This window comes from Panthera uncia, chromosome D4 (genome assembly GCF_023721935.1).
Source record: "Panthera uncia isolate 11264 chromosome D4, Puncia_PCG_1.0, whole genome shotgun sequence".
Taxonomy (NCBI): domain Eukaryota; kingdom Metazoa; phylum Chordata; class Mammalia; order Carnivora; family Felidae; genus Panthera; species Panthera uncia.
The window spans coordinates 44,148,255-44,160,539 of NC_064807.1; the positions used below are offsets into that span (position 1 = coordinate 44,148,255).

The following is a 12,285-nucleotide window of genomic DNA, read 5'->3' on the forward strand; positions in this document are numbered from 1 at the left end:
AGACAGTTAATTGATCTTAAACTTAATATTCATGTAAATGAGTGATTTATATTGCAAAACTGAGATCATCACGCGCTGAGGTCTTAAAGGATTTCCGATGTGTGAAATACAGAAAAGAAACAAAGGAGTGGGTGCTGTGTTTTTCTGCGAGCTTTTCCGGAGACTTAAGTGAGTGCGAGGCTGACAGGGATTCACAGGTGTATCATATGTTGGTCCAAGTGCAGGGTCAACACTTGGCTCGAGTTGGAAAGGTATTTCCCAGCCCGTGCACAGGGTGGCTGTCCTTGCTGCCAGCCCCCAGCTCTAAGACGGCGGTGCTGGGTGGGGCCAAAGAACTAGAATGGAGTTGCGGTGGTAGGAAAGAATGATATTTATGTACTTAAGTCATCATCCCTCCTGTAAAAGTCTTAGATTTAATTTCGGGCTTTTTGACCAAAGCAGGATATGGGAAAGTTTCAGAGATTCATGAGGCCAAAAGCTTATTAAAGGGCTGAAACCTCTGAGAAAAATAAGAAAGAAATTAAATCACAGAGCCTAAGCGGGAGAGAACGGCGGCTGCAGTGGGGGGTGGGGGGGAGTGGGGGGTGGGGAGACCTGTTGGTTCCGATCGGCGGCGTGGGCCACGGTCATCAAGAGGGGGAGGGGTTTTCTCCATCTTCATTAAGGGCATGATGAAGCACGATGGATTTCATGTAGATGCAAAAATGATTTCAAAAGCTGTGGAGTTTCTCATTTGTCTCCTGGTTTAAGGGGATGAAGCGATCTCGCGTGACCTTTTAATACTAAGTGACAGCAATGTGAACTGAGAACCTGGCAATTTTCTTAACATCTGTGAACTGTAGTTTGCTTATTGGGATCAAAAGGCTTCCCTTGAGAGTTGTTAGGAAGATGAGAAATCATGCCCGTAGAATTGCCTAATTCAGTGCCTTGCGCAGATCACGCACTCAAACGAATGGGACTTGCCTGCCTGGCGCACGCGTATTCCTATCAGCTAGTATCGATATGAGTTACCTTCAAAGGCACTAATTGGAGAGAACCTCTCACACAAGTATTTACTGATTATTTATGTATTCATTTATTTATTTATTTATTTTTAAGGCTGTGGGTCATCTCATTGCTGCCGTCCTAAAGGAAAGTGGTTTTTCAGAAAAGATCCACCAATCCACAGACCAGGTCTGTATTCAACCTCGTGCTTGAGTTCTATGTGGATACTGCTGCCAGCCGCACATACGCACTTCTTTTGTTTCTCCCGGAGTTCAGGTCACTGTAGAAATGAGACGTTCCTTGCCTTGGTGGGTTTTTTTTTTTTTTTTGTTTTTTGTTTTTTGTTTTTTGTTTTGGTTTGCCATGTTCTTCTTCCAAATGCTTGACAATTAAAAAATTTGTTACGACAGACTCCGGGAATGAGATGTGGAGTGGGGGGTGGGGGGGAGGGGGTGAAGGGGAGTAGTCTGGTGACTGTTAGGGAAAAATAACCCCGGGTGAAATGAGGGTAGACATGGCCTTGGAGAATGCTGGTAGGATTACCTCTGAGGGCATATTTTTGTTTACCAGAGCAAGTGAATATAGAGGGGATCAATTTGGAGGTGGGCGAATTCTTGTACTTTACGGTGGCCCAAGAAGGAGTTCTGCATGGGAAAGGTCGGGCATCGGTACTTGGAGCTGAAGGATGCATGTCCGTACCATGCATAGGACAGGGGAATGCTGAGAGAGGAAGCCATGCTGAGCTTATACCGAGCTATATAGCACTTGGGTTTTGGTCACCTGGTGTTGTGTATTTCGACCTGCCCGGTTGGAAACTCCACTTGAGTAGGTGCTCTAAGGTAAACTCCGTGGAAAATACCGGTGACGGAAATAGGACAATGTTTCTCACAACTGAAATCCGTTGATTTACTTTCTCGCACGTGGCTTTCTTCCCCCCCCCCCCCCCCACATTGCCTTTGATCAGCTATTCCAGGTTACCCCTCTCTATAGCTTCCGCTGCCATGTCGAAATAAGCATAGAGGCAAACTTCTCTAATTGGCATTTGTCTGGCATTTGTGTGTAGTCCCACAAATTAGGTTTCCTGAGAACCCTGATCTTAATCCTGCCGATAATCGCGTTATGTACTCTGAGGTGATCTAGTGGTTTTACTTAAACGGCCAGGATTTATTGAATGTCAGATGCCTGTAACTAACTGTTTTCTCTTCTGTTAATAAATGAATGCTTACTTCCACGAGGGCATAGTATTACCTGAGGCGATGGTTTTTTATTCACTGATTTCGTTTTTGTGGCTTCTAATGGAGTAATGACATTTAGAACCCTTTGGTACTGGCTGTACAGGCGAATAAAATTTCCTTCTGAATAAAAGAAATGGAATATAAATATTTCTTTCCTGCTGTGACTATTAAAGAAATATAAATATTTCTTTCCTGCTGTTAGAGTGGGATCCTAAGACTGAAAAGGCTCCCAAAGCCAGCCACAGTGGGAAAGTGGGCACAATATGATGTTGATTTTCATTTTTTTAGTTATTCTGTGGGAGCTGAGGATCTGAATTTTTTTTTTCTCAGATTATACACTTTTCTAATAAGTTCTGTCCGAAGGCGGGAAAAATAACTTCATTATGTGTTCTTTAAATACATTAAAAAACAAAAACAGAAACAACACCTCAAACTGCATGTAACTCTAAATGGACTTAACCTACATTCAAATGTGGATTCATCATGAGTAGTGAACCCCCTGGGGGTTGTTGGGTGGTGGGTTCCTGAGAAAGCTGTGAAAGCTAGAGTCTCTGCTTTTATAGGATTTTTCAGAATAAAGCACTTACATTGACTTCTGTGCCCTTCTGGTGCTTTTCTGTCAAAGATGACAGGTTCATAGTGTGCGGGGGCAAAAAGTCCCTTTCTTTCCTGACCAAAACGGTCTTCTCGGCTTCTGTTGGTCGCCGTGGGCGGGGCAATTTGGGGGTATCCTGTTTTACCTCACTGCCTTCCCTCTGGGCCCATGTTAGACTTGAGTAAGTTGGGGCAGGGACATCGTTGGGGCGGGGTGGGGTGCATGGAGATGGTAGAGTCTGGTGGTAGGAGAGCAGAAACACGTTCTGAAAATGTCACCGCACGTAGGGCTTGAAGGTATGATTTGGAGCGCAGCGCAGGCTAACTGCTGGACTGACATGGATGGTGGCTGGTCAGAGGGGTTTAGAGCCCGGCGCCAGAGTCCAGTCTTCGTTTTGATCTCCTGTTGGGTTTGTCGTGTTGCTCAGACCCAAGTCATTCGGCTGAGTGCAGCCGCCTTAGTTTGCACCAGGTGAGAGCGAGCTGCTCTCTCCGAACGCATCCATTATCTCTCCTGGGGAGCTGACTTGAGTTTATTCTACAAATGGTGGGACAAGAGCACCGTCTTTGTCGAGGGAAGGTAGCCTGCTGGGAACAAATTCGACGAACGGCGGGGGGTATTCTGTATGCTTTTGGCGCTGTTGCAAGTGTCTTCTAATCACTGGTTTGATTTCAGACTCCGGCTTTGAACTTGCTGTGGGAGAAGTGTTGCGGTGATAATGCGGTGGTTCGAACGGCCTGCTGCGAGGCTCTGGTGGCACTCGTCGCCCAGGATCACGCAGAGTTCAGCTATGTGCTCAATGGGATACTCAACCTGATTCCGTCGACCAGGTCGTCTTTCCTTCCCGTTTGATCAGCGAAACACTTACATTTTTAGAAAACAGATTCACGAATTTGCCATTAAAGGTCCACATTCACCCTACTTGCCAGTTGATTTTCTTTCCCTTCAAATGTCATACCGTTGATATTTCGTAGGCGCTGATTTAAACTCTATAGTTGTGGAATTTGTGGTCAGTTGCTGTCTGTAAGTTTCAGGGCTCTGCTTAAATGTGTCATTGCTTTAAAAAAAATTTTTTTTTTTAATGTTTTTTTTTTTGAGAGAGAGAGAGAGAGAGAGCGTGAGCAGGGGAGGGGCAGAGAGAGAGGGGGGCAGAGGATCTGAAGTGGGCTCTGTGCTGACAGCAGAGAGCCTGGCGTGAGGCTTGAACTCATGGATTGTGAGGGGCGCCTGGGTGGCTCAGTCGGTTGAGCTTCCGATTTCAGCTCAGGTCACGATCTCGCGATCTCACGGTCTGTGAGTTCGAGCCCCGTGTCGGGCTCTGGGCTGATGGCTCAGAGCCTGGAGCCTGCTTTCGATTCTGTGTCTCCCTCTCTCTCTGCCCCTCCCCCGTCCATGCTCTGTCTCTCTCTCTGTCTCAAAAATAAATAAACGTTAAAAAAAAAAAAAAAACATTAAAAAAAAACCCAGAAATCATGGATTGTGAGATCATGACCCAAGCCGAAGTTGGACGCTTAATTGACTGAGCCACCCAGGTGCCCCTGTCACTGCTCTTTTTTTTTTTTTTCATAAATGAAGAAAATAGCTAAGTAGTTTATAATTCACGAGTGCAGTGCAAATTCTTGACTTACATTAAGCAAGTAGGTTGCCCATAAGCAATACTACTCCCACGGTGGTAAAGTTTATATATTATTGGTAATATTTGGTCAGACTTTGGCTTTAGTACGTGAATTAGAAAATAATAGCACTGGGGCACCTGGCCGGCTCAGTTGTAAGAGCATGCAACTCTTGATCTTGGGGTCATGAATTCAAGCCCCACATCAGGGGTAGAGATTACTAAAAATATAAATAAAACTTGAAAAAGAAATAAGAGCACGAATTTTTAAAAAAAGTATTTTGTGATTTAGACGTGTTTCCTCTGATTATCTCAAGTAAAGCATGTTTGGTGTTTTGAATTTTTGCTATGACTGTATTTATTTATTTATTTTTTTAAGTTTATTTATTTATTTTGGGAGAGAGAGAGAGAGCGAGAGAGAGCCACAACGTGTGCACAAGCACACGCACAGGTGCAAGCAGGGGAGGAGCGGAGAGAGGGGGAGAGAGAGTCCCAACCAGGCTCCACGCCGTTAGCCGCAGAGCCTGGCCCGGGACTTGAACGCATGAACCGTGAGATCATGACCAGAGCCGAAGTCAAGAGTCAGATGCTTAGCTGACTGAGCCACCCGGGTGCCCCTAGTGTGACTATATATTTATAGACTGACACTAATGGAGTCGCAAGTATTGAAAGGGGCATACACCGTTCTGAGGTGGTCAAACAGGACCGTGTTGGGACCACATCATGGAAGTGAGCGTCTCTCGCGGCACATTCCCTGAAAATGAGATGCCCCTCTTTGCTTCAAGAAATGATCTTCATCTGGATGTCTGCAGTTCTGCCTACTTTAAATCACTGGGGCGTCTGCTCCCTTCTCTTAGTTCTTACCCAGCCTCTCCCCTCCCTCTCTGTGGGGCTGCTTGTTCTCCCTGTCGTCCTCCGATGTGAAGGCTGAGTAACCTCTGGCCCTTTAACTTTGCTTCACAAATCTTATTTTGTTCCCTTAGATCGTCTCTTGGTATCTTTTTGGAACCTTGCGTTTTCCTTCTTTGCCTTTCCTTCTTTCTTTTTCTTTATAGCGTGCCGCCTGTAGTTAGAAGTCCAAACTCTTCTGAGTGCTCTACATGCCCTTGCCCAAACTAGGGCCAGCCTTCTGTTCAGCCTGCGTGTCCTGCCACGAGCACTCCTCTCCCGCCACACACAGGCCTTCCCTATTCCCTATTCTTGAGCTTCTGTGTGAATGGGAAGGTTTCTTCCCGTTTTCCTTCTGATATCATGCCCTTCATGCCTCAAGGTTCAGTCCAGGCGTCCCTTCTCCTGCCTAGATACCTTCTCTCTTCCCAGCTGGGCTACTTGTTCTTCTGTAGTATATATATTTTTAAACCTGTATTTTTATGCTTAGCACATTTTTTGACAGTTATTAGATGATCATATATTTCTGAATAAGTAAGAATTTGATCGTGGCTAAAAATGTAATGATTTTCTGTCTTTTTCCTCGTGAGGATGCTCACACACGCGCACCTACACATACCCTTCAAAAAGGAGTTAAAAAAATTTTTTTTAATGTTTTTATTTATTTTTGAGACAGAGAGAGACAGAGCATGAGCAGGGGAGGGGCAGAGAGAGAGGGAGACACAGAATCGGAAGCAGGCTCCAGGCTCCGAGCTGTCAGCACAGAGCCCGATGCGGGGCTCGAACTCACGGAGTGTGAGATCATGACCTGAGCCGAAGTCGGACGCTCAACCGACTGAGCCCCCCAGGTGCCCCTAAAAAAGGAGTTTTGAGGAGACTTTTAAAACGTCAAGTTTTGGGGCACCTGGGGGGCTCAGTCGGTTGAGCGTTTGACTTCGGCTCAGGTCATGTTCTCCCGGTTTGTGAGTTCAAGCCCCACGTTGGGCTCTCTGCTCTCAGCACAGAGCCCGCTTCTGATCCTCTGTCTCCCTCTCTCTCTGCTCCTCCCTCGCTTGCACTCTCTAAAAAATAAATAAAACATCAGGATTTTTTTTTTTAAGTTTTAATGTGTCTCTCTTTTAACTTACTGGTTGATCTTAAGCAAGCCACCTAGATTTTGCCTTATGCTTTTTTTCAGATGCAGGTAATGATATTTGTTTCCCCCTAAGTAGTCTTCAAGAGCCTTAAAATTCATAAACATAAAATCTGCTTGCACTGTGTAGTTGTACTGTTTATATTCAAAAGTAAGTTACTAGCAGCTAAGGGGCCAGAGTGATGTCTCTGTTTACATAAGGGAGAATTAGAGCAGGTTAGATTATACCTTTTTTTTTTTTATTTTCTATTAAGATTATGTTTGTAAGTGATCTCTTCACCTAGCATGGGGCTTGAACTTACAACCCTGAGATCAAGAGTTGCATGTTTTACTGACTGAGCCAGCCAGGTGCCCCTGGAGATCATTTTTTTTTTTTTTTATGTTTATTCATTTTTAAGAGAGACAGAGTGCGAGTGGGAGAGGGGCAGAGGGAGAGGGAGACACAGAATCCGAAGCAGGCTCCAGGCTCTGAGCTGTCAGCACAGAGCCCAATGCAGGGCTTGAACTCACGAACTGCAAGATCATGACCTGCGCCAAAGTTGGCCGCTTAACCGACTGAGCCACCCAGGTGCCCCTGGAGATGATTCTTTAACAAAAATAAAGTGCTTTCTAATTTTTCCAGCTGCATAGTATTCCATTGTATGAATGTGCCATAATTTGCCAATTCCCCATTGTTGTCAATTATTATTATTATTATTATTTTTGCAATTACAGGCAATGCTTTAGTGAGTAATCTTATACATAAAGGTGTCCATTAGTTTTCAAGGGTCTTGGGAAATATGGTCAAGATATAGAAGAAAGCCTTGCATTTTACAGTAAGCAAATTTAGGAATCTTAACAATTGAAAGATCCTGGGGAAACATTTTTTTTCTTCAAAGTTTCTTATCTGAGAACGTACCTGTCTAACTTATCAGCCACAAAGAGAAGTGAACAGGGTAGACCCTGAAGCTACCCGATTTAATTTTGGAATCAATTTGGTGATGAAATGTGTTATATAAGTGCTATTTTTTTTTTTATTGTTGCCAGTAGAGATGATAATTATTTTTCAAGAATTTTTTCATTTATTTCAAGTAGCAGAGCTTTGTGGCTTGTAGTGATTACAAAGACTATACTTTGCATTGTTTATGTCTTAAAAAAAAAAACAACAAAATGGGAAGCAAATTTAAGAAATTAAATTTAATTTAATTAAAAACAGGAGACCGAAACAGCCTCTGCCTTCAAATGCTGTTCCAGGAATTTTCTGACACAGAAAACCATCTTTTTGCTGTGCAAATGGAAGCAAAAGAAAACTGGGGCACTGGTACTTATATGGCACAAAATAGACTTTAAAATAAAGACTATAACAAGAAACAGAGAAGAACACTATATAATGATAAAGGAGACAATCCAGCAGGAGGATATAACAATTATAAATATTTATGCACCCAACACGGCAGCACCTAAATATATAAAGCAACTATTAATAGACATAAAGGACTGTAACACCCCACTTACAACATTGGACAGGTCGTCCAGACAGAAAATCAACAAGGGAAACAGTGGTTTTAAATGACACATTGGACCAGACGGACCTAATGGATGTATCTAGAACATTGCATCCAAAAACAGCAGAATACACATTCTTTTCAAGTGCACATGGAACATTTTCCTGAGTAGATGCCATGTTAGGCCACAAAACAAATCTCCGTGAATTAAAGATTAAAATCCTGTCCTGCATCTTTCCTGACCACAACAGTACAAAACTGGAAATAACAAACAAACAAACATACCCAAACCTAAAAAACGCCACCATCTTTATCTTTGGGATCTAAAAGCAGGAATGACTTTGTCATTTCCCTGTGCTTCTTGGCTGAGACATTTGGATCTTCAGTTTCCGGTATTTAAATGTCTACTTGTTTCTGGATTGCTCTTCTTAAATAGAGGTTTATCAGAATCTAGAGGCACCCTGGGAACAGTGCCCCTCAGTAATTGCTCAGCTTTGATGTAGAACAAGAATTCTACAATGTTATCTTTTCTTTTTGCCTACTTGCCAGGCTGGCAGCCTTTAGGAACTGAGAGAGAGATTCAGAGAGGGAGTAAGTGAGGCAGAGGAAGAAGCAGCCTTCTATCGAATAGATATTTTAGAGAATGTAGCTTCTGGAGCTTTCTCAGCATTGCAGTGAATGTTGAAATCTGCAAGGAAAGATGGAAGGAAAAGTCAGTGAGGTCATCGCTCCCCGCCTTCTAACCTGCTCCTGGGCCCTTTGCAAGACTCGTCTGTAAAATTCTCTCGGAACATGTATGGAAACCCTCCCTGCTCCCTCCACCAATTCAACCTGCAATTTGAGAAACATTGGTCTAGAGCCTGCTCCATTGTATAGTCTAACTTTGAAAAAGCCTTGACGTTTGTCAAACTCTGGTTGTCTAGATTTTAGGGAGTGGCTGGGAAAGCGTCTGGCTCTATTTGAGAGACTGTTTCCTTCAAAGGAATAGTTTGATGTCTAAGAGTGTTCTCGGTTCAAAGCTGAGGCAACATGAAACACTTGTAAACTGAACTAGTTTTTATAGCTTCTGTAAACAAAGAAATGGATTTAAGAGGTCTAAAATGTTCTTTTAATCAGTAAGGAAATTTGGAAAAAAAATTATTCCCTAGTGAGGGTGAAGGAAAGAAGGGGGACCACAAAGGAAGCGCAGTAAGGAAATCATTATCACCAGTTAGATGTGAATTTTGAAATTAAACAAAACTGAAATTAAAGTGAATGATACATGGTAGCACATGCTTTTCTTGTCTCTTAAGGCACTGCTTGTTTTCAGTTTCGATTGTTTTCGGGTTTGTTTGTTTTTGTTTTTACATTGAATTTATCCTGAGATAAAGATTCTCAAAGCAAGGAGTTTTTCCATTTTTCTGTTCTTAGGTCCCTCCCTTCCTCCCTTAACTGCACCCGCTTCTAGAAAGCTCATGCAGCCATTGTCATAGTTGCTTAGTAACGGGACTGTGCATAAAAACTGTATTCTCCTGTGGAACCAGGTATTCAGTTTTTGATATTGAGATGTCACGACAGCCCGTAATTTCAGTTCAGCTGCTTCCCCAACCCCTTCCTTCTTTTAAAAACGTGTTTGGTAGGATGGTTATGCTCTAGATAAACTAGGCTAGCCTTTGATTTATGTGCCTTTTGTGCTTTTAAATGGGCAGACACCTGCAGTTTATGTATTTTGGGAAAATAAAGTGTGCTAAGGTATGAGAGATTAAAGTCTGTTTTCTGAGATCCCGAAAGCAAAGTCTACTTTTTCAGTGAAATCTTGCATAGAATATTAAAAATGCCCACGGTGGCCCTGAGTAAAGGTGATGGATTCAGTGAGTCTTTGATCATGGATTGATGAAGGTCCAAACTGGTTAGAAATGATTCTGAGAACTATTGGGAGTATTGAGGGTAATTTAATGAGAGAAATTCTCGTCTCTCAGGGTCTTCTCTTTTATTGATGACTCTGTTCCTTGGGAAACTTAATTGTCTTGTGCTTTTGTAGGAAATAGCTAGCAACTGAGGACACACGGTATTCATCTCTTGTGTTATTGAAGCGTTTCCGTACTATTTAGCGCCTTTGTTTTTATTTTATTTGGCAGGAGAAGAAGAATCAAGGAAGGAGGACTTTATGAGGCTCCCCAGGGTTTAAGGGGTACAGTCATCTGTGCTTTCATCTGTAGTTGGTGCATCAGAGTATTTCTCTTGAATTTGAGACGGTTTCAGGTTTATATCTCCATGGATATCATCGCTCATTTAGCTCTTATCTGAGAGTGACAGAATCACTAGACCATGTCTGTTTCCCCATCTTGTCCCTTAAATATTCCTGTGAGCAGCTCAGCTTGTTTCCAGATGTTTTCCTTTTCTTCTTTCCAATCCTTTTTCTTTCCCTAAAATCCCCAAACCTCTCTCAGCTTGCAGCTCGTAACCAGAAAAGTGATTCCAGTTACTTTTCTCATGTAGGACATTCTGCCCTATTTCTTTTCAAGTTCCTTGATCTGGTCGAAGGCTTTGTCACAAATCTTCCATCGTAAGAGTCATATGTTTGTGCTAAGATGTTCCTAGGTGATTTAAGAAAAGCAACTACTGTAACACATGTTACTTTTATAGTGGGAAAAGGCTTCATAAGGAATCAGGCTGTTTTCTGGTACTGAGAAGACAAATGAGTTCCCCAAGCAAAAAGTCAATAGCATTATATTCTTACATTTTTTTTTTTTTTTTTTTTTGTTATTTATTCAAGCATGGGTTCCCCAGAACTGTTTTTGATTTCCTTCCTTTCTTCCTGGTCTTCTTTGTCTCTCTTTCTCTCTGTGTCTCTCTTTTCTCATATAATTTTGTAATGAATTTAGAAAAGGATTTGATCATTAATCTAATGTTTAGCGTTCTCTTATTTGCTGGTGACTTACTGTGCTTAAGGCTGACCAGTTATCCTTTCTGGTTAAAAAAAGGGACTTGGCCACATGTGTACCATTTGTTCCCGTTGTGCCCACAGATGCCCCCTTCAGAGATAATTTGGGCCATTCTTTTCGACCCAGACCCTTGTTACTCTCATCCCTGGTCAAAAAATTAGTATGGCTACTTCCTTGTACCTCATATTTGGAATATTTCAAAAGCAAAGAACCAAGCGTACTTGAGGTATTTCCCAAAGGCGACTGAGAGCATACATGAGCAGTGTTTAATGTTGTAATCAAATCAACCCCAAACAGAGGAAACCTGATGTATGCTATTCATACGCACACTAGTAATTGTGCTATATTTACCTAGAGAGATATTTACCTAGAGAGAAGCAATTTTCGCGGGTGGTTTTAATTACTGTAGTTTGTACAGCTTGACCAAAAATGTTTTCCTTTCTGTCTTACTGATTTCTTTGTAATACTCAACATCATTGCTGACCCACACACCCCTCTCATTATAGGATCTGGGTCTTGGCTCTTATGCCATTGAAAAGTGAGGTTCCTCTTGTGCATTGCCTCTTACCACTGTGCTTGTAGCTCAGGCCAGAAGTTTCTGTTGCTCTTGCTTAGAGGGTTCTTGAGTCAATTCAGCGTTTTCTGGCACCTTCCCAAGGAAGAGCTTGATCCAGCTGGCCTTTACTGAAGGACTTTTAGTAGCAGGTTACTGAGTATGTTAGGACTCTTTGGACTACAAGTTACAGAAAACCACTTGAACTAATTTGAGCATAAAAGGGTGACTTTTATCTTTTTTTTTTTTTTTTTTTTTTTTTAGTAAAAGAGTGTCCCATAAGACCCAAGAACAGGGATGCAGCCAAGCCTCAAAGTGAATTGAATACAGGCTGTGTGTTTCTCCCCCTTTACTGCAGACCGAGTTTCTCTGCCTCTAATCTACAGGGCACCGTATAAGAGGCAGCCAGACTGAGGTTGGCCACAGTGACAGATTTCCAAGGACCAGTGTGCATGAGATGTTCCCTCTGGACCAGTCAGGTCTGCCGGGGGCTATATATCAGTTTCCTAAGGCCGCTGTTACAAATGACCACAAACTTGGTGGCTTTAAGTAACGTAAACGTGTCATTTCACAATTCTGGAGGCTGGAAGTCCCAAAGCAAGGGAGTCTGCAGGATTGGGTCCTTCTGCAGGCTGGGAGTATATGTTCCCTTTCTCTCTCTTAGCTTCTGGTGGCTGTTGCAACCTTTGGCGTTCCTCGGCTGGTGGCTGTATAACTCCAGTCTCTGCCTCTGTCTTTTTAAGACCTCCTCCTCCGAGTGTCTGTCTCTCCTATCTCTGCTCTCCCTCTCCTTTTTCTTAAAAGGACACCAGCCATTGAATTTAAGGCCCACCCAGAATCATCTCATCTCCATATCTTGATTATATCTGCCGAGACCC

At 42.8% G+C, this 12,285-nt stretch overlaps 1 protein-coding gene across 1 annotated transcript in view; it reads left to right on the forward strand.

Annotated features, from left to right (window-relative positions):
* The window catches only part of FOCAD (focadhesin), a 313,963-nt gene that overhangs the window by 33,059 nt on the left and 268,619 nt on the right, over window positions 1-12,285 (forward strand). The window contains exons 3-4 of the mRNA XM_049635278.1: window positions 1,099-1,173; window positions 3,490-3,644. Coding sequence (XP_049491235.1) covers window positions 1,099-1,173; window positions 3,490-3,644 — 230 coding nt within the window. The remainder of the gene's footprint in view (window positions 1-1,098; window positions 1,174-3,489; window positions 3,645-12,285) is intronic.